This window comes from Rhynchophorus ferrugineus, unplaced genomic scaffold, assembly GCF_030347505.1.
Source record: "Rhynchophorus ferrugineus isolate W39M unplaced genomic scaffold, kcgeb_rfMv2 rfM2, whole genome shotgun sequence".
Lineage (NCBI taxonomy): Eukaryota > Metazoa > Arthropoda > Insecta > Coleoptera > Curculionidae > Rhynchophorus > Rhynchophorus ferrugineus.
This window is the reverse complement of record NW_027472581.1, coordinates 19,562,507-19,581,971: the sequence shown is the minus strand read 5'-3', so window position 1 is coordinate 19,581,971 and position 19,465 is coordinate 19,562,507. Positions and strand designations below refer to the sequence as shown.

Sequence of the window (19,465 nt, the reverse complement as noted above, 5' to 3'; positions counted from 1 at the left end):
AAGTTCGTATGGTTTGGTTCGGTTCAATCGCGCTGCCCAGCAGTTGTATTGTTTTCACATTAGTATGATTTAGTAATCTTCTTTCGTGTTTCAAGGCGAAATCTTGGATAATTTAGTATTGGTAATCAATCGAAGAATCTTGTTTTAACAGCGTTGTATGGCTAGTTGATTTGAATTTTTAGTGCAACCCTATATTTGCACCCCATAGGTCCAAATTGGCTTTATAATTGTCTTATAGATCAACCTCTTTGATTTTAGATCAAGCTGAGAGTATATTCCGACTAATCAAAATATTTGTTTTATTTTGGTTCTAATGTGTTTCGCTTTTTGTCTAACTTGATGTTTGCTCATATATTAACAACTATTTGTTGGTGCTTCCATGTATTTGATCATCAGTGCCTGATGCCCATCAATGGTAAACAACTATGAAACAACACAATATAACTGTTCAAATCGATGGTTTTGACCTTTTCCTACATAAAATCACAAAAGCTGTCAAATTGTATTTTCGACATTCATTACTTTTGTTGTTTAATTCGAATGGTACTGCTCCATCATGTCTCAATTGTCGGATTTGGTTAGTGTTATTATTGAATTAGATGGGATTAAAGTGTCAGTTTTAATAATCAATTACAGAAAATGGCTTGAAGTGCCAAAAAAGACTCGACGATGAGGAGATTCGGAGGCAATGAATTGTAAGACTTTTGGACGAAAACCAAACTTTCAGACAACTTAGAGGTTGTCGAACGATTTGTTTCCAGATTTTCATATGCATATATGAAGTTCAAAAGAAGAGAGTCATCAAAAAGCACTGCAAATGAATTATTTTATTAAGTATTATGGTAGTCAACCATTGTCATGTTATAAAATTGCTTGATTGATTTTCTTCTTTTGTTTCAACTATTTTCCCTTCAGTACTGGCCTCAAAAACCAAACAAATTTATTATTCAATCACATGTTTTTTAATTAATATATTACATTATTTATTAAAGAAAACAGATTTTGAAATATCAATAATTTTTATTGTACAATGGTTGATTTCTATATTCTGAGGTTATCCTAAAGTACTAGCGCCATATGGCAGTTATGCCATATAACACTTTCTGACAGCTACGCTCTCAACACAAAATAAAAATTTTAAAATCCCATATTTTAAATGATTTGTTATTCACAGATATTATAACACGTTGCGCGGATCCTAATATTTCCGGCAATATAACTTTGAAATATAAACCTATTTTTCAAATAAACTTATGAAAAACTATAAAAGATCGAAAATTGCAAATATTCTAAGTACATATTTGAAAAAAAAATACACTTCAAAAACTAACTGTGGTTTGTGTCAATAAAATAAATTTAAGCATTTTATAACAGTTATATGGTCATGATTCCACAAATCACCAGGTAGAAAAATATTTACCAGATATAAGTACTATAAGTAATTCTAAGAATAATGGTAAACTTCATAAACGTTAATAAATAGGTAAAGCTTATGTAAAATTATCTAATATTATTAGTGAAATGGTGTTTAAACTGAAATAAAATCTAATAAAAATAAAAAGTAAAAAATAAAATAAATAAGTAATAAAAAAGTAATCTGAAATAATATCATAATGTCAACTTTCAGACTAAAATGTCTAACGATTTGTTGTTGTTTTAAATTCTAATTAAATACAAAATATATAATTTTTTTGTCATCCATTGTCACGAAAACATAAAGTGAATGAATATTGAATATTTTTGGCTGATATAACGATATTTTTGTGGACTTTTTTTTTTGAAAAAATAGCGATCTGCTACGATGATCAACATTTTTTGTAGTTGACTAATATTTTCGGCTACAAGTTAATATTCTTTTAAATATATTAAGCTAAGTTTCTTCTAATGTGTATACGCAAATTTCTGATTTGAGCTTAGAGTTTGAGAACTTATTCTGTTTGTACATAACTTCATATAGTTAGGAACCGAACCAATAGCATATACCGGTGTTGCACTTGGACCGTGTGCATTGAAAGAAAAACAGCCAGAATACTCTGAAAGACATAACAGAATCATATTTCAGCACGATAATGCTCTTCTGCATGTTTCAAAACCGGTCAAAAACTAGAAACATTCAAATGGGAATATTGATTACTGCTCACTACAGTGACCAAAAAAAAACTCTTTATCTAAAATATATGACATATCGATATTAAAAAAAAGATATTCCTTAGCACATAGCCAAACACAATAATAAAATTATAGTTCGGAATCGACTAACTCATAATATTAGATATTCATAAAAAATTTGTTTGACATTGTATCATGTCATTCATTTTCTTGATTACACTAAACCTCCCACCCTACCCAACTACATCCGGTAACTGACATTTCCGTTAATTAAATATGAGGAAATAAAAAGCAAATACAGTACGATTATAACCTCAAACAATTCAACCTTTTTATTGGACAAATTTCGATATCCCATCTGAATATTTAAGCAAATTGACTTTTCTTGTTTGAGCAACTCCGCACGAAAGAACAACGACGGCTGAAATAAAACTTCCCTGGCGCAACTTATCGAACACGAAAATCAATTTATAAAGCATATTTCGTATATAGCGGTTTTCTGGATGGCAATTACTTAATTTTAATCATAAGCAGTGAGACATATGACCAAAAATAGCACGTTAGTATTTTGAAAAAAACTGTTTTATAATCTAGCTAGTTGCCAGATCTAGCGCAATTATGGCATCTACGGACGAAAAAAATCTAATGCTCAAAGAAACATTAATGACATAAATACCATTTTAAACTTAGCTGTCAAACTGGATAACATTTTGGATATTAATAATTTCTCATTAGAATAATAACGTAGACGCTTTGCTTTTGTGATGTGTGATGATTTTGTTAAACACTCTTATATGAACGTTGTAAATGCATTTCGGTAGTAAAGTTAAAGGATAATTTTAAACTAAAAATATAAATAATCAGCGATACGACAGAAAACCTAATTTATGATTTTTAATCTGCTGGTTTTTTTTTGACATTAGCTTGCTGCAGTACTTTCCGTAAATATTTGGATGATTTATGATTGAGTTATACCCTTAAACACTCATCAATCACAAATAATTATCTATGGATTATTAATGTATGAAAAGGATTATAAGAAACCTGTATTACCACGTCATTCGATGGTAACTTTTCGAACAGTGAAAATATCAAACTTCTTAAAAAGATATTTTTTGACATATATATCTAAAACATCTAAAAGTAATAAAATTTAATAAATGTAACAAAAGACATACCGATAACAAACAAGTACTATGATAATAATTTCAAGTTTCAAATAACTTATTGCAATTAGAATAATTTCGATAAACCAACACGAAAAAAATCAACACAACGTCATACAAAACAATATTATCGGATGTTCGGCCTCTGTAACAATGAGTAAGTCACAAGCGGATACATCACTTTCACGAAATATGGCACAATCTAACAAAAATGTTACAATGAGAATGGGTCAGCTGATTAGGTTTATGTGATAGACGATATTGTTATGCATTTTTTTATGACATCTTTATTAGATACGCTTAGTACAATCTTAATTAAGAATTAATTTATTCCTACTTTTCCTATATACTTGGATTAATTAACAAGCAAGACGAGTGCGAGAAAATACATCAGTATGCATTCCTCAATTATGAAATTATAATTATTTAATAATTATTAACTTATAGCTATAGTTTACACTAATATTACACACTAAATTTTCACACAAGTTCGTATGGTTTTGTTCGTTTCAATCTCCTGACATCCTGCGCGCTGCCCAGCAGTTGTATTGCTTCCACGTTAGTATGATTTAGTAATCTTCTTTCGTGTTTTAAGGTGAAATCCTGCACAACTTCACAAATCCATTTGATTTCCAGGTCATCGTGCAGTTCTTCATTGGTTACATAGCAATAGGCATTGGTAATCAATCCAAGAACCTTGTTTTGACAGCGCTGTATGACTAATGTTGAATTTTTAGTGCAACCCCATATTTGCAACCCATAGGTCCAAATTGGCTTTATAATTGTATTATAGATCAACCTCTTTGATTTTAGATGAAGTTGAGAGTATCTTCCGACTAACCAGTATAGTTGTTTTATTTTGGTTCTAATGTGTTTTGCTTTTTGTCTAACGTGATGCTTCCGATTTAATCTACCGTCAAGATGGATTCCAAGGTATTTTGCTGATTCTGCTTGAGGAATCGGGGACCCATTGAGTGATATAATCAAGTTTTTATTATTTCGCCTTAATGCAAAATTAACGTGGACAGATTTGGAGCTATTAAGTTGAATTTTCCTTCCTTTCGTCCATTTGTAGATTTTGTTGACTGCCACTTGCATTTTTTCTATTGCCCTAGGCAGAGATATATCTTTTGCCATAATAACTGTGTCGTCAGCAAAGGTTCCAAGAAGTGTTTCTTTTGTTGTTGGAATGTGAAACTATTAAGACGCTACCTTATGGGAATCCAGCCGAGATATTTTTAAATGTCGAGAACGCCATTTCGTGCGATACTCTAAATTTTCTTCCGAATAAATACGACTCCAGCAATTGACTATAGTTACGCGGTAACAATTTGCTCATCTTACAGATTAATCCCAAATGCCAAACCCGATCAAAAGCTTGTGAGACATCCAGGAATATTGCAGGGCAGTATTTATTTTCTTCAAATGCTCTTTCAATAGCTGCAGTTACTCTGTGCCCTTGATCGATTGTTGAATGATGATTTCGAAAACCAAACTGGAAATCTGGTATTGTTACCAAATGTTTAACACGTTTAAATATCAGTTTCTCAAATAGCTTTGATATTGCAGGTAGTAGCGAAATAGGCCTGTAAGATTCGACTTGTTCTGCAGGTTTGTCAGGTTTTTTGAACATAATTATTTGTGCAACTTTAAAGCATTCCGGGACATGCTTCAGCCTTAAATAGGCATTAAATATATATGTCAACTTCCAGTGGAGAAATTAGATTTAGATCTACATCGAAATCGTTACATAGAAAAATGTTAGCTAAGTATTGTGCGAACAATTCAGCTTTTTCATTGTCGCGTCGAACCCATTCATTTCGATCATTTTTAATTGGCGGTACTCGAATAATTGGTCTTTTAAATCTTCGAGTTGCTTTCCATAGCGAATAATCTTTGTCTGCTTGTGGGCTTAATTCACTTAAATATTTTTAAAGCAATTCTGTTTATATTCTTTGATCTTTTGATTCGTCTGATTACTAATTCTATTAAACGTAGTTTTGTCAGCAGCATTTCTGGTTTTGTGCCATACTCTTCTAGCTTTTCGCCTTTCTTTTATCATTTCTCTAATTTCGAGGGGGTACTGCATATTCTGATTTCTCTCTTGCTATTGGGGTAGCATCTTTTGCAGCTGACAGAATTTGTTCAGTTATATGTTTGGTTTGTTGCTCAAGATCATCTATAGTTTTAAGTCTTACTTTTAAACTGATTTGTTCCTGCAGTATTAATCTGAATTTGTCCCAGTCAGTATATTTGTTGGCAAGATTAGGCTTTTTTACTTTTCTTATGATTGTCACGCCCAGTGTTAACAATACTGGAGTGTTATGCATTTAACATCAACAAAGTATAATATTATAAGCAAAACTAGACGCTCATATTTAATATCAACGTGTGGGTAGTGTCGTCAAATTACGAAATACAATTTCGGAGAATCGTTACCTAGAACACTGAGTTTTCCTTTTTATAACAAAATTTCCTCTCTTTAATGTTATTTTAAAAACATATGAAATCAATGAATTTTATAAACCTCAAAAAGAAATTCACGGGCATCTTCCAATATAGTCTTCAGGTACTTTAAACTCAACTTCAATGTAATCTGGTTAGCAGGTTAGGTTCTGGCTTTAAAATCATTCCGAATGTCCAAAATATCCACCCAAATTCACTAATTAATTTCATTAATTATTTTCATCGCCTTCTATTCATATAACCAATCAAAGGAACATTTAAGACCTAAAGATGAGATTCTACTGAACAATACTCTTACTGCATATTTATGTACGAGACAAGTTAAAAACTGAAAGAACATGACTGAGAAACGCTCAAGTATAAAATCTCCATAATTAATTTAAATGCAATTATAGCCAAAATAACACTTGTTTAAGACCATGAAAAGCATATGATATTCGTAATAATAAAATAATAATTCAAAATATAGCTCCCAACCCAAACACTTTTATAACACGAAGTAGATTTCAAAACAAAGAATTTTTTATTCATAAATATTATTATAAAACATAATCATAAATGTTATAGTCAGACGCTATTCGTAATTCAAGCGATATGAGCATGATGGCAAATGAATTATATTATTAGGTGTAAAGAGTTCGGGTCAAACTGTACTGCTTAATAATTAAGAGAAAAATGTGGTTGTAATTGTTTTCTATGTCCTTTTCAACGGTGATCTGCTTTGGCTCTAACTGTTCCCCGAAGAATCATTCAACAGTTAATTATATATTAAAATATCAACAAAGTTACAAACTATTGGCAATGACAATATGTCTCTATTTATTCCATTAAAAATTGATACAGATATTTAGAAATTATCAGTTGCTTAAATAAACCATAAAAAGCCTTCATTCATAATTCTCACATATCTGTGTAGATATTACATATTTTACAACAAATCTCGAAAATAAAAAAATCAATCAGCAAAACCACTTATTCATGGATATTACTATTGATCATACATTTTGAAGGATTTACAAAAGATGGTGTAATGCATAATAAAGCTTAATAAATTGAAGTGTCATGAACATCAAGCGTTCATTTCACCATGAACTTCATGTCTATGGTTCAAAATAAAAGAAACTTGATTCTGCATGAACTGGACTCAAGAAACACATCGAAAAACGAATCCAGTTCAACAAACCAAAGACTATAAAATCATCCAAGGGCGAAATCAAATATCCATGACACAGTAATAGAGCACATTATGAGGTATCCAACCTATCCCAACCGTAACTATAACGTTACCAATAATAAGCAATCGTTACAACAGAGCCAATAATGCAGCCCAAATGCCCAATATACCAGAAGACGTAACAAAATGACTACATATTGCAAAAAACAAAACTCTAGAAGCGCTTCATTGAAACGTTCCCAATCCGCTGTATTCACAGACTTCATAAAAAAATAGTTCATTAAAAATAACGTCGATTTTTGCTTTAGTAAACACAAGATATTTTACAAATCCATGAACAAAAATGAAGTTAAAAAAAAAGAAGATTAGTTAAAGAACTATTTCCATAGCCTAGATTTTTATTATCAATCGGTACCAAAAATGTTCTATTTGATGTATCATGAAGCTTTAGAAACAAAACAAAATATAACGACTAACATAACCAAATAAAAATCAAATTACTTTTTTGTAAATTCAATACAATTAAATAATTTAGGAAGAGGACTATTTTTGAACAATAAGAGTAAAATAAATGGGGAAGTATTCGACAATCTCATTCACAAACTCTTTACAATGACCAACAATGATATCAACGTTTTTATCCAACAAACTATAAGCGCGGCATTCTTAAAATAGACTCCAGAGATAAGTGAAAGACATCCGCCGGTTGATAAAATATTCAAAATGAGTCAATTAGCCGTCAATTGACAACACTGTCCCTTTACCATGCCGTGACAATTGTTTATATATCGCAAATTGGGTTATCTATCTCGGTCGAAATTGCTATAATACTCGTCCGGCGGATAGATACAACATAATTTTATGGCGGGTTAAAACGCGAATGTATCTCTCTAATATTACGCCTAAACGTCTACCGAAAATTATGTTTAATTCAAAATAACGACACAAAAATAACGAATATATTTCGTAGACATGTAACATTTCCAGCGGCGATAACATCATTAATGAAACAGAACTGCGACCGGTGTGACATTTTATCATTAATATTAACTCAGAAACGTTGAATTTAATCGTTTCACGTCACACCCATTTCCCAAACGTATTTTCAATATTATCTTAATAAATTTGCTATTATCTGTTAATTTTAAAACTATAACCGCGACAAGTAAGGCTGATATTGAAATATAATAAAGATGAGCAAAGGATATTTTAGAATGGAAAAAATACTAGGTTATTCAATAAGTTCGTCAACGTAAAACTAAAAATTCGAAGTAATTTTATTATTTCACTTATCATAAAAACATAAATGAAACTTTAAAAGACCAAGTAAGTAATAAAATTCCTAATTATCTCTGAAAAGTTTAATGGTTAAGAAAACTGCTTCAGTACTGCTTCAAAAACAAAGCAATACTGGACATTTTAAGAGAACTGGTTCGTTTATAAATAACTGTGCAAGACTTAAAAATAGCGGAGGGTGTTTAAAATCTATATTGAAAGGAGCTAATTGAAATTTAGACACTTTACTAGACCCAGTGAACAATATTTTACAGAGCTAACAATGAGGAACCTTAGTTTAAATAACCAAACCAAACCGAAATTTTAGCCTTATTAGAGCATATTATATAGTCTATTCAATAAAACAGCCAAGGCATGCCAACAAAATTTATGACATCAGCCCGTCCCAATGTTGCTGAATTAACTGTTATAGTTTACAACGCTTACCAGTTTGTAATCTTTATTTATTATCAGCAACACTTAAAAGAATTTTTTGTGAACAATTGACAACAGTGTCTGTCGGACCACTCCCAATACAAATCGAATTTTACAGACTGATTCTGTTATATGTTCCGAAGTATCAGACATCAGTCTCTCTCTCTTTTTAACTAGCGTCAAATGTGAAAGAAAAATCCGCTCGGAGTTTAAAACGAATTTTAGATTTTTCAACTGAATTTGGCAGTATGTTCATCTCTGACCTGTATTAGTTGTTTTATTGGAAGAACTATAGTATTATTGCCCTTAAAGTTGTCAAAAGCTCCAAACCTTGTTATGTTAAACTAGAGCCAGAATCAAGAATTCCACCAATTACACCGTTAGACCACCATCCTTGATGTTCTAAGCATCCACAGGTAATACTGACCCATTTTATTTATTGTCTCTGTCTTTTTCTCCATTAATATCTAGACTGAGACAATTTATACCATCTTTCCGTTTGGTTATATTATAAATAGCGATGGGAACTATCGACTGAAAACAAGCGATAGTCAAAAATCTAGCGACTGAATGACGACTGACTGACTGACTGACGAAATGCACGGTTCGACTGTTTTTTTTTTAATTCGGGATGTCAGACGAAGATGTACGAGCCCTTTCCTGTATAAATTTTGAGAGGGGAAAGGACGGAGATAATTGCTTGGAACAGTTAATTTTATATGTGTTTATGTTTTCGTAAAGTATAAACGAGACGAAGATGTACATATTCCTTCACATACTAACTTTAAAAAAGAAAAGGAAAAACGTAATTGCTGAATACTATTAACATGCAATTAATAATTTCATTTTAAACGAAGTAGAATTCCTTTTATATTTGAATGTTCTGTGGATCTATAAAAAGGAATGAAGTAATATACCCGTTAATACCCCACAATGTTTTATCGTATTTTAATATGTTAATTTCTATTTTGAAATAATATATTATAATAAATATAGACAGTACAATAGAACTTAAATAAAACCTAAAAACTAAAGATGTACAATAACCATAAATACTAAATAAAAATTAAACATATACCTAATCATAGAAAAAAACTAATTCATGACATAATTAAAAATGATCTCACAATAACTACTAGAGCTTTAATAAAGTAAATAAATAATAAATAATAAGTCAAATAAAGTAAATGCTTTATTTATTATTGAACGGAAATATTTTTCAACAAAAAAGAGGGAGTAATCGAAATATTACCTATTATTGCCATAAAACAGTCAAAAGTATTTTACTATTTATCATTCACAATTTTAATCTTTTCACCCTATTACATTACATTATTATACATTAGAGCTTTTTTAAATAAAGTAAATGCTTTATTTATTATTGAACAGAAATATTTTTTAACAGAAATCGAGAGAGTATTCGAAATATTACTTATTATTGCCATAAATGCAGTCAAAAGTATTTAACTATATATCATTCACAATTTTAATCTTTTTACCTTATTACATTAACAATCTTGAAAAATATAGTTCCAAAATGCTGCTATATTAATATACAATATATTGTTATTTACAAACAAACTACCAAAAAATCATAAAACTATATACATTACATATGCCTAATTTCGGCATATTTTTGTCAAGGTAAAATGAAACTAGTAGAACCAAAAATAGTAACTAAAAGTACATTACTCTGAAAAAGTCGATAGTAAATAGCAACAAAATCAGTCGGATCGAACATAGCGATTGAAACAGTAGGTACTAAAAAGTAGTCAATTAGTAAACAGTTCATAGTCGATTTCAGTCGATAGTTCCCAAAGCTAATTATAATGTTTGATTACTTAGTATATCATCTAATCCTCTATTCTTACGTCTATTCACTCAGCAACAAACTTCAAGTTCATATATTAATAGAAAATAACCCGATATCAAGAGAAAAATTTATTCAAAATCTTGAGATTTTTTTAAAGAAAGCCGTTAGACAACTAGAAATACTAGGGGACAAAAATCTGTATAACCCTATTTCTAAAATGATTCCAGTATAACCATCGAATAACTGACTGACATAAATTTTATTGAATGTTGAAACAACTGGTTATAATGCTTTAGTGTAACATAAAAATAATAATCTATAACTTTCAAACAAAACAGCTGTACGTTTTATTTTGTTTCATTTTAATGACAATTAAATATTAATACAATCCCTTAAGTAGATATTTTTACCTAGGATTCTTTATATCTAATAAGTTTTTGGATTTCAATTGTAGATATATTAACGTTAAATATCTTAAAAGTATATTAATAAAGAAACAAAATAACTTCAAATGCCGAGACACTCGTTAACGCTCAAGGTCTTCCAAATTAAGAATTTATCATAATCCTACCAGTTATAAATTAATACAATTAATTAAAATTATTGAAAAGGGAGATATTAATATATTAAGATATATACAGCAATCGGTATTTCTTTGAACATTTTTTTAATTAAACTATTGAAAACATTTTAGAGTTACTAAATACTTACTTAATATAAACTAAATAAAATACTTAATAAAATATTGTATTCTACTTAGTGTTAAATACTAAACATAAAATAAATTTCAATATTAACACAACAGAAAGTGTATCAACCTCATAAGGAATATAGAAAAAAAGAGCAATGGATTATAATTTATACTATCTGGGATTGATATAATTTTAATATATGTTGTCGCAGGTAGTTCAAACGATTGCAAACAAAAATTATGATTTATGTCTCCACTGTCGAGCTCCTGCGGCCACCCAAAGGTGATGAATGTTCGCGCCTCTCATGGTATGTAATTGTTGCCTCTGGACTTAAAGGTCTCAGACTATCTACTTTTAGAATCATAGTTTCCGTGTAGCAACAGTACCGATTAAAATCCTCAAAACAATTTTCTCTAATATACAGCACTTCATTTTTCAATGAAAACATAATATTATGAAGAAACAACTAAAATATAATAAATGAATGAAAAATAAACGCCAAAAAACATGGAATGAAAAATTGAACATACTAAAAAAATTCTAGAAACTATGACCTCCATAGCATTGAACATCACTATATTCAATAAATATCAGTGTAACTATATCACTTTGCATTTCAACACTCTTCGACACAACAATTATGGCCAATCATTACAGTGTCGTTACATCCTTTTTGTACAAAAGAGAATAAAAACATAAAAATTAGCAATTTCTTCAATAAAACAACTAAGCTATTCATAAAGAATAGAACTTAATTGCTTTCTAGTGACATAGTGAATTTTTAATATAAATCAGGAAACCTCCTTAGCCTTACTTCTATCAGCATCTGAAATTGTTAACCTCACTATAATACTTGAAAAGTAATAACTCATTAACAAAGAATCCTACATATCAACGAAACAACTTATTCAAACAAGACCTTAAAATATAAGCTATAAAATATTCAACGAACATACGTTGAACCTTAAAAATTAGAAAAATACGGGCTTCTCATTGGTTCTTTTACAAATACATAATAATTAAATATAAATAAACCTCTAGTTCATACAGTTGCATACTAAAAAATAAAAAGAAAAGACACTACGATAGTGTACGACAAAAGAAGATGTCGGTGGCCCTATACAAAACAAAATTCGATAAAGCCAAATTTACTGTAAGACATCGCGAAATTAAACAAAATACGGAATTATCATCGAGGCTCTGCGGAATATATAATAACAATAGCGGTTTATAACTAATTGCAGACTATTAATTTAATCCGCAATAATCACTTATTCCGTTTAAGATTTTCATAGATAATAAATATTTATGAACAAGTAACAACAGTAAAGAAACTATACCGGTAAATAAATTAAAATTTGCTTAAAAAATATTTAGACCAGGCATTTTCAGCCGATGTGTATATGATGTATAAACAGTTCCATTAAATAGACAATAAAAAAGTCATGGATCGTTTTCAGCACGTCGAGTGGAACGTGCAATTTGAAAAGCTCTTTTAATGCATTTCTCCCTCGGCATTGAAATAAACATGCAACCGGCTAACTAAACGTACGGAAACAATTCAACAGGAAAAATGAGGGTTTGGATTCGCGCAAACGGTAATAATTCCGAATACGGGGAAACGTTACTGACTTGGACTTCTGCGATGGGAAATAGTCCACTATTATACCCACCGATACAAACAGTGGAAGTAAGTATTCAAGGGTAATACGATGCATTGTATTACTTTCTTTGTAGCGACATCATCATCAAAATATCGATAAAAGTTTAGTATGTTTGTTCTAATTTTTCCATTAATAGCCTACTTTGTGAAACTATAAAAATGCAATTCTCATTATTCTAAATATTTTATTATTAATAGCCATGATATTACTATACAAAAAATCACAATATCAATAAAGTTAATAAATTATAATAATTATTAATGATAAACTATTATATATTAAAGTATATATAATAAAGTCAAATATCTTCAACATAATATAGATAAACGATAATTAAAATTAATATATCTATCCATATAATCAGAAACTAATATTAATATTAAATACATATGCAAATTATATCAATAAAAATTTCAATCAATCTAGTAAAATATGCCGAAACACAAAAAGGATATTCACATAAATTACCCAATATAATGTTACTAAAATTAAATAGTAATAGTTAAATAGGTGGTTAAATAGTAAGTTAATAGTAAATAGTAGTCAATATTTTTGAAACTTTGGTTTTTAATTAAATTTTATGTAAAAAGTGCTGTTATTTATTTCGAAAATATGATATTGGCTAGTAAGCGGCAAAACAAAGAAACGAGTATTAACAAGTAAATGTAAAATCTGACGCTGGTTTTTCAGTATAACCCATCAAGGCTACGTGAGTCATGTTAGCAATACAGTGGAACTCCTGTTGGTGTCAGTGGCCTTCCGGTCACTATAGATGCCAGAAATCGTAGAATATCAAGAATAAATGTGTCTGTAAAATATATTGTATATCTAATATAAATTAAACTTCGTGGATTTCTATACTTCATATTTTACATGTCGTAAAACAATATTATATACATCACAAATATAACTTACATTCAAGTCATAATCATATTCTTAAAAATAATGAAAATAAGAATACTAAATAATAAAAGATAGATAATAAGTTAATATATTAATACAGAAAAGCCATTAATTAATAAATGAAATTCTTAATATTGGCAATATGTAAATATAACAGTATACCAAACAAAATTTGCAAATCATTTTTGTTGAGACGAAAGTTAAATAAGATTTTACTCGTGTATAATATATTATAAGAATATTGAAACGATAGGGATAAAAACAAGGGATACCACGATAAAAATAGTCAAATTCAAAAATATCTAAAAGTGTGGTTTTACCAGTATTATTACTTACCACTTTGACTGGGATGCAGGGTAAAAAACAGAAAGAAAATAAATACACCACCACTTAACATGGTCCCGCACAAAAATTAATCACAACACTACAAAAACACACCCAAATAAATCGTCTCTATGCCATATTTCCGAAATTACAGCTGACTATTCACTGACAAGTCCAATAGAATGCAAAGAACCTTTGTGTTGGGTATAGATGTGCGCATGCTATATTTGAAAATATTTCGTTAACAACGCTCTATATTAGCATGTAACGGCACACGCTTCGAATCTCCACAGTTTAATTGAGAAAATCGGATTTTCCTAAGATCCTACTTTGTTCGTACGTACACACACCTTTTCGTTTGTAAATATTTTTGAAACTGACAAATCTGACGTTTGCCCGATCGTAAAAGTCAGTATGGCTCTACAAACAATGACAGATGGACAATATTCTGCTTATAAATTATAAAATAAACAAAATCATTCTTTGAAGTAAAACCACAGTAAACAGTATAGAAAGTTACAATGATGAAGTACTTTAATAAAAAAATAAACATTTTATAAATTATCTAAAATAGTTGCACTGACATCTAGCGGCGACCACCGGAAGCAAGTTTTATTGTTTTAAAGTTTATATATTTATACATGGAACCATTTAGGATAAAAACAATTTTTGTCAGTGTATTAAAATTGCATATTAACGCAAAATTTTCTTCTATGAATTGGATTAATCTCAAGTCTTAAAATAGAGGTGGCGAAACGAAACATTTTCTGTATCTTGCATTTAAAAGAAGCTTAAAAACGTATGTTGATAAATGGGATATTTTTATAATAATAAGCGTTAATATAAAAGATAAAAATAAAATATTATTTATTGATTATATGTATGATAAGAAGCATTAATAAAGTAATTATATCACAACGTTATGCTAGTGCAAGTAGTATAAAAAAATTGCAAGGTAATAATTTTAAAATTTCTTCTTCGCTGCTGTAGGAACACGAATGCCCATTAAATTGCACAAAGTATTTCGAGTTGGCCGGATTTCCTCGACTGGTTTTTCCCAATTAGTATCACTAAGAATTTCCATTATTTCATCTAAGTTCTCAGTTGATATATTAGTCGCTTCACCATTAACAAGCAAGGATTCATAGAGTTTTGTAACTGTGGAACGTCTTACATAAGGTTGTCGATGACACATTAATATACTTAATTGTACTAGAGCCGTTTGGCAAACTTCTCCTGTAACCTATAAATAGGAAAAATAGTTGAAATAAGCCAAATACTCACTATTAATCATACCTGAATAAACTGGCATAACATAATAATACCATCGATTAACTTATAAACATCTTTACATCCAGTTATTTCTAATTGGACAATTTTTAATAATCTTTTTGCATAATCTGACTTAGGATCCTCCAATATAGGAGAGATACAACCCGAATCAAAAAGCTTATCCAAGAACCTTTAAATATTAATAAAGTTAGCAATAAACTAAAAATTAATTAGCAATAAGAAAACTAGCATTATACCAACCTGAGTAAAGGAACTGTAATTCGATCCTCTTTTTGATAATCAATAAATATTTTGTAAACCATTTCACTAATTCTTTGCATTTCAGTAAAACCTTTAACTTTGATTTCTTGTTTCAGATATGAAAATAAAGAAGAACTTGAACTTTTAACTAGAGATTCGGTTAGTCCACCAATGCTACATATTAATCCAAGTAAAACATTGTACGTAAATGGCTCAAACTGCAAAAGTTGTACAAATTTTGGGAAGGTTGCACCAGCTGAGTTCCAATTCAATGCATCACATTCCTCTTTAGGGAAGATTAAAGATAATTCATTATGATATAAAATATTAGGGACACGAACTTCACTGAAATTATATACACATATGTAGTCATAATTTTAGTTTACAATAAATAATATGTACCTGTGTATAAAGCTATAGAAAAGTTTTCCAGCTAGAGCTCTTGTTCGGTCAATTTTTTCAACAGCCTGTTGGGCGATGTATGATAATATTTTATTTAAAAGATCAGACGATAAAATTTTAGGATAATGCTCGCTTAAAAGCAAAGTTAAAACCTACAACCATAGACTAGAGATTGCAGAAACAAAGTAATTTGAGTAATTACCTGTAAGCCACTCATTGAAGCTTCCCTAACCCAAGCTCCAATATCACCTCTTTTGTCTTGAGTATAATCTTTTAAACCATCAAAAAAAGTCTTATAAATACTTAAGACATGTGATTCTTGGAATACTAAAAGTCAAGCAAAAATATTTATTAATAAACAGTAGAGTAAGAGTACCTTTAAGAAATGTTCGTCATCAAAGAATGAACTGAAGCTCAAAGTATATAAAAAAACGTGGCAATAACTACAAGCACGACAACAATCCAATTTTGTGGACAATACAAAAATAATAATCGTGAGCCTTTGTTTTATAACTTTGAAGCACCATAATAATAGTAGTTTTTTAATAGTTTGTTATTACCAATGAAATTGAACCTTTATAAAAAATCCTAAATATATACTAGGGTTCATTGATTACAAACCTTTTCCAATCTCTGATATCATCGTTGAAACAACCGACGTTAGTGCTTTTATTGCATCTCTACGGCCTTCTGCCCACTTCAACGTATTTGGTGTGACTTTACTAGCTTTGGTTAACGATTCCAGTATGAGATCAAAATATGGTTCCAAAATATATTTAGGAAGAGAACCTAAAGCTAAAGCATGTCCCATTCTTGATGGTTGCTTGCTTTCTGACAACATTTCATGTATGTAATTATTAACTATTATTCTATTTTTTTCTCTCATTCCTTCTGTTGAAAAATACTCATTCAAAAGTACTGGTAATGCTGATACAGCCGCGAGGCGTACATTTGAGCCTTCATAACAGAGACAATCATTTAAAAGCGCCAACCAGTCATCTATAAAAAACATTTAAATAAAAAATATTGGATATATTTTTATAAATACCTATGACAGGGTCATTATGAAAAGGCAACTTAACCATAGAACATCTTTCAATGAAATCACAGCAGGCTTGTTTCATCAGCTCTCCTCCTAAACCTCTAAAATAAAACTTCTCTTGAAATTGTGGAATAAGTTTTTTAACTTTTAATAATAGGTCATTAGATAATTTGCACGATGGGAATACTGCATTAACAATGTGCCCAATGCTTAGGACTGCTCCATGTCTACAATTCAGATCAATGCTTTCCGTTTTTTCAAAGAGAACTGGTAGCACATGGGATAAAAAGTATGGTCCAATGTGATCTACTGAACTGGCGATATTATGTAGCGCCTTGGCAGCTAATTCCCTTATAGAACAATCCCAATGATCAATTTTTCTGGAAACTAAGTGCTCAATAAAAGGTAAAGTGTAGTTTTCAAATTGTGCTATATAAACACTTATGTTTAAATAAGCATTATTCCTAACACTAACTGCATAGAAATCAGCTTTGGTTAATATATCAATTCCATAAGGAAATGTTGCTTGTCTTCCGACATTTTCTTGAAAAGCTGCTGAAGCAGCTCTTCTGCAGTTAATCTAAAACATATTTAATTATGTGCAAATATAAATTTCAAAACAACATATATCACTACTTACTTCCTTATCGAAACATGTTACCACTAACAAGGTACTAGCAATACCACCTACATATGGTGCCAAATCTTCCGGTTCATATGCCCTAGCAAAAGCCCAACAGACATAACAAGCTGCATCTCTTATATGTGAACCAACTGAAGAAAACCCCCTTGGTTCATCATAAACAAGTGCTTTTAATACCAAAGGAACTACTTGACTCAATCTAGTAGGCAAAAGGAAACCTCTTCTTGCTAAACAAAACATTTACTGTCTGTAAAAAATAACTTTTTGGATTAGTAAAAATGATAACAAACCTAATTCAGCCAAAGCTATGCATCCTCCATGCCATGCAGCATCATTTTCTCTAGGACCTAAGAGTTCCAAAACAGAACCCACAACTTCATCAGCCAAATCCTTTGGTAACCGCGCAGTAACCCTACCAACTCCTTTAGCTGCTGACCATCTAAAAGTCAGAGTTCAGCAATAACAAAAACATTGCCAGATATTATCAAACCTAACAACACTATCTGGACATCTTAACCCTTGAATCAGTTGATCAATTACTTCTTCAACCTCATCAGGTACATCAATATCAGTGGCTAAATCATTTATTTCTTCATCACTTTTATCTGTTTCCAAATCTCCAGCGGCACTTAAATTTGCCACTAAACAACGATTGCCTCTTGTATATCTCCAAGCAGCAACTTTTGGAGGTAAAAATGTCAATCCTGCCATTATATATAATTTTAATTTTACAAATAATTGCTAATTAGTTATAACAACTTCATTCTTTAATCTCATACCTATTCTTTGAATAATTTTATAGGTCAGTTTTTGCACATTTGATCCAGAATTTTCTTTAAACTCTGAGTTGATAATCCATTCCAGCAGAGTATGAGCATGAGGCAATATATCCTCTCTTTTTCCATGCTTTATAATACTAGCAATACATGCTAATGTTCCATATTTTACAAATATGTTACTATCCTTTGAAAGACTCTGACTCATACCCCAATAAAAAAATTCCTTGAGATGAATTTCTTTCACATCATTTCTAAAATGAATTGCATATATATAGACATAATACAATATAATAAGACAAACCTTGTAATAAATTTATAAGATAGAAAAGCTGCAGCATCTCTGCATTTATCAGGAACTACAGCATATGTTTTTATAATAGTCAAAACTCTATCCATAATCGTTTTTTTATCAGTATTATCATCAAAACCATCGAATCTCGATAAATGGAATGGTATCATCACTATTATAGACAACCAAAGTAACAAAATATATCTAGTGGTCCAAGTGTCTGGATCATTCGGATCTTGAGCTTCCAGTAATCTCAAAACGGGCTCAAAATCAGCTACTTCATGAGGTAAATGTCTAACTATATCTTTATAACCCCTTACGTTCACAACAACAAACATATAACTAAATGCTTTATGTTTTAAATTAATTGGATTTTCATTGTTTCTAACAATTTCTACAAATTTTTGTAATATAGAACTAATGTGTAAGTCCAACAGATGTGGTTGTTCAATGTACTGGCTGAGAATGAAAGAAAATTTTTCATATGTCTTTTCCTGCACAGACCTATCAGAATCAATTATGTTTTTAAGGTTATCAATCATATTAAATACTTCCTCATATTCAGAGAAATAATCTAAAGCGCATCCCAGACCAAAAGGCTCCTCTTCTTTAGGCGTTTCTTCTGTTTGCATGTTTACCATCTTTAGTCTTACAAGAGTCACAAAAACTATCTATAATATTATTGTTTTTGTTGTTGATATAAAGATTTGACACAAAATGACATACGTTGACATTACCACAAAACATACAGAGTTC

At 30.2% G+C, this 19,465-nt stretch overlaps 2 protein-coding genes and 1 long non-coding RNA gene across 7 annotated transcripts in view; 1 reads left to right on the top strand and 2 right to left on the bottom strand.

Moving 5' to 3' along the window:
• The window catches only part of kuz (zinc-dependent metalloprotease kuz), a 346,072-nt gene extending 331,670 nt beyond the window's left edge, over positions 1–14,402 (bottom strand). For 2 of the 4 annotated variants that reach the window (XM_076394150.1, XM_076394154.1), the window contains exon 1: positions 14,034–14,402. In XM_076394150.1, coding sequence (XP_076250265.1) covers positions 14,034–14,094 — 61 coding nt within the window. In that variant the 5' untranslated portion in view covers positions 14,095–14,402. The remainder of the gene's footprint in view (positions 1–14,033) is intronic. The other 2 variants (XM_076394151.1, XM_076394153.1) reach the window with 2 other exon arrangements.
• LOC143190075 (uncharacterized) overlaps positions 1–15,772 on the top strand; it is a 24,310-nt gene extending 8,538 nt beyond the window's left edge. For both annotated transcript variants that reach the window (XR_013004155.1, XR_013004156.1), the window contains exon 2: positions 15,671–15,772. This is a non-coding gene — a long non-coding RNA (uncharacterized LOC143190075). The remainder of the gene's footprint in view (positions 1–15,670) is intronic.
• TBCD (tubulin folding cofactor D) lies at positions 14,865–19,465 on the bottom strand. The gene is made up of 12 exons (XM_076394149.1): positions 18,722–19,465; positions 18,421–18,671; positions 18,132–18,345; positions 17,932–18,080; positions 17,639–17,868; positions 17,005–17,578; positions 16,578–16,955; positions 16,159–16,283; positions 15,957–16,108; positions 15,555–15,899; positions 15,318–15,483; positions 14,865–15,264 (listed from the first exon to the last, which is right to left on the bottom strand). Exons 1-12 carry the CDS (start codon positions 19,348–19,350, stop codon positions 14,986–14,988), a joined length of 3,492 nt encoding a protein of 1,163 aa, XP_076250264.1. The 5' UTR covers positions 19,351–19,465; the 3' UTR covers positions 14,865–14,985.

What these genes read in the sequence shown, in the direction of transcription:
- TBCD (XM_076394149.1), bottom strand. Translation starts at nt 19,350, where the DNA reads ATGGTAAACATGCAAACAGAAGAAACGCCTAAAGAAGAGGAGCCTTTT. An exon ending in TAAAATTATTCAAAGAATAG is followed by an intron (nt 18,346 to 18,420) that starts GTATGAGATTAA and finishes ATATAATGGCAG; the next exon opens with GATTGACATTTTTACCTCCA. An exon ending in TGTTATGCCAGTTTATTCAG is followed by an intron (nt 15,265 to 15,317) that starts GTATGATTAATA and finishes TCCTATTTATAG; the next exon opens with GTTACAGGAGAAGTTTGCCA.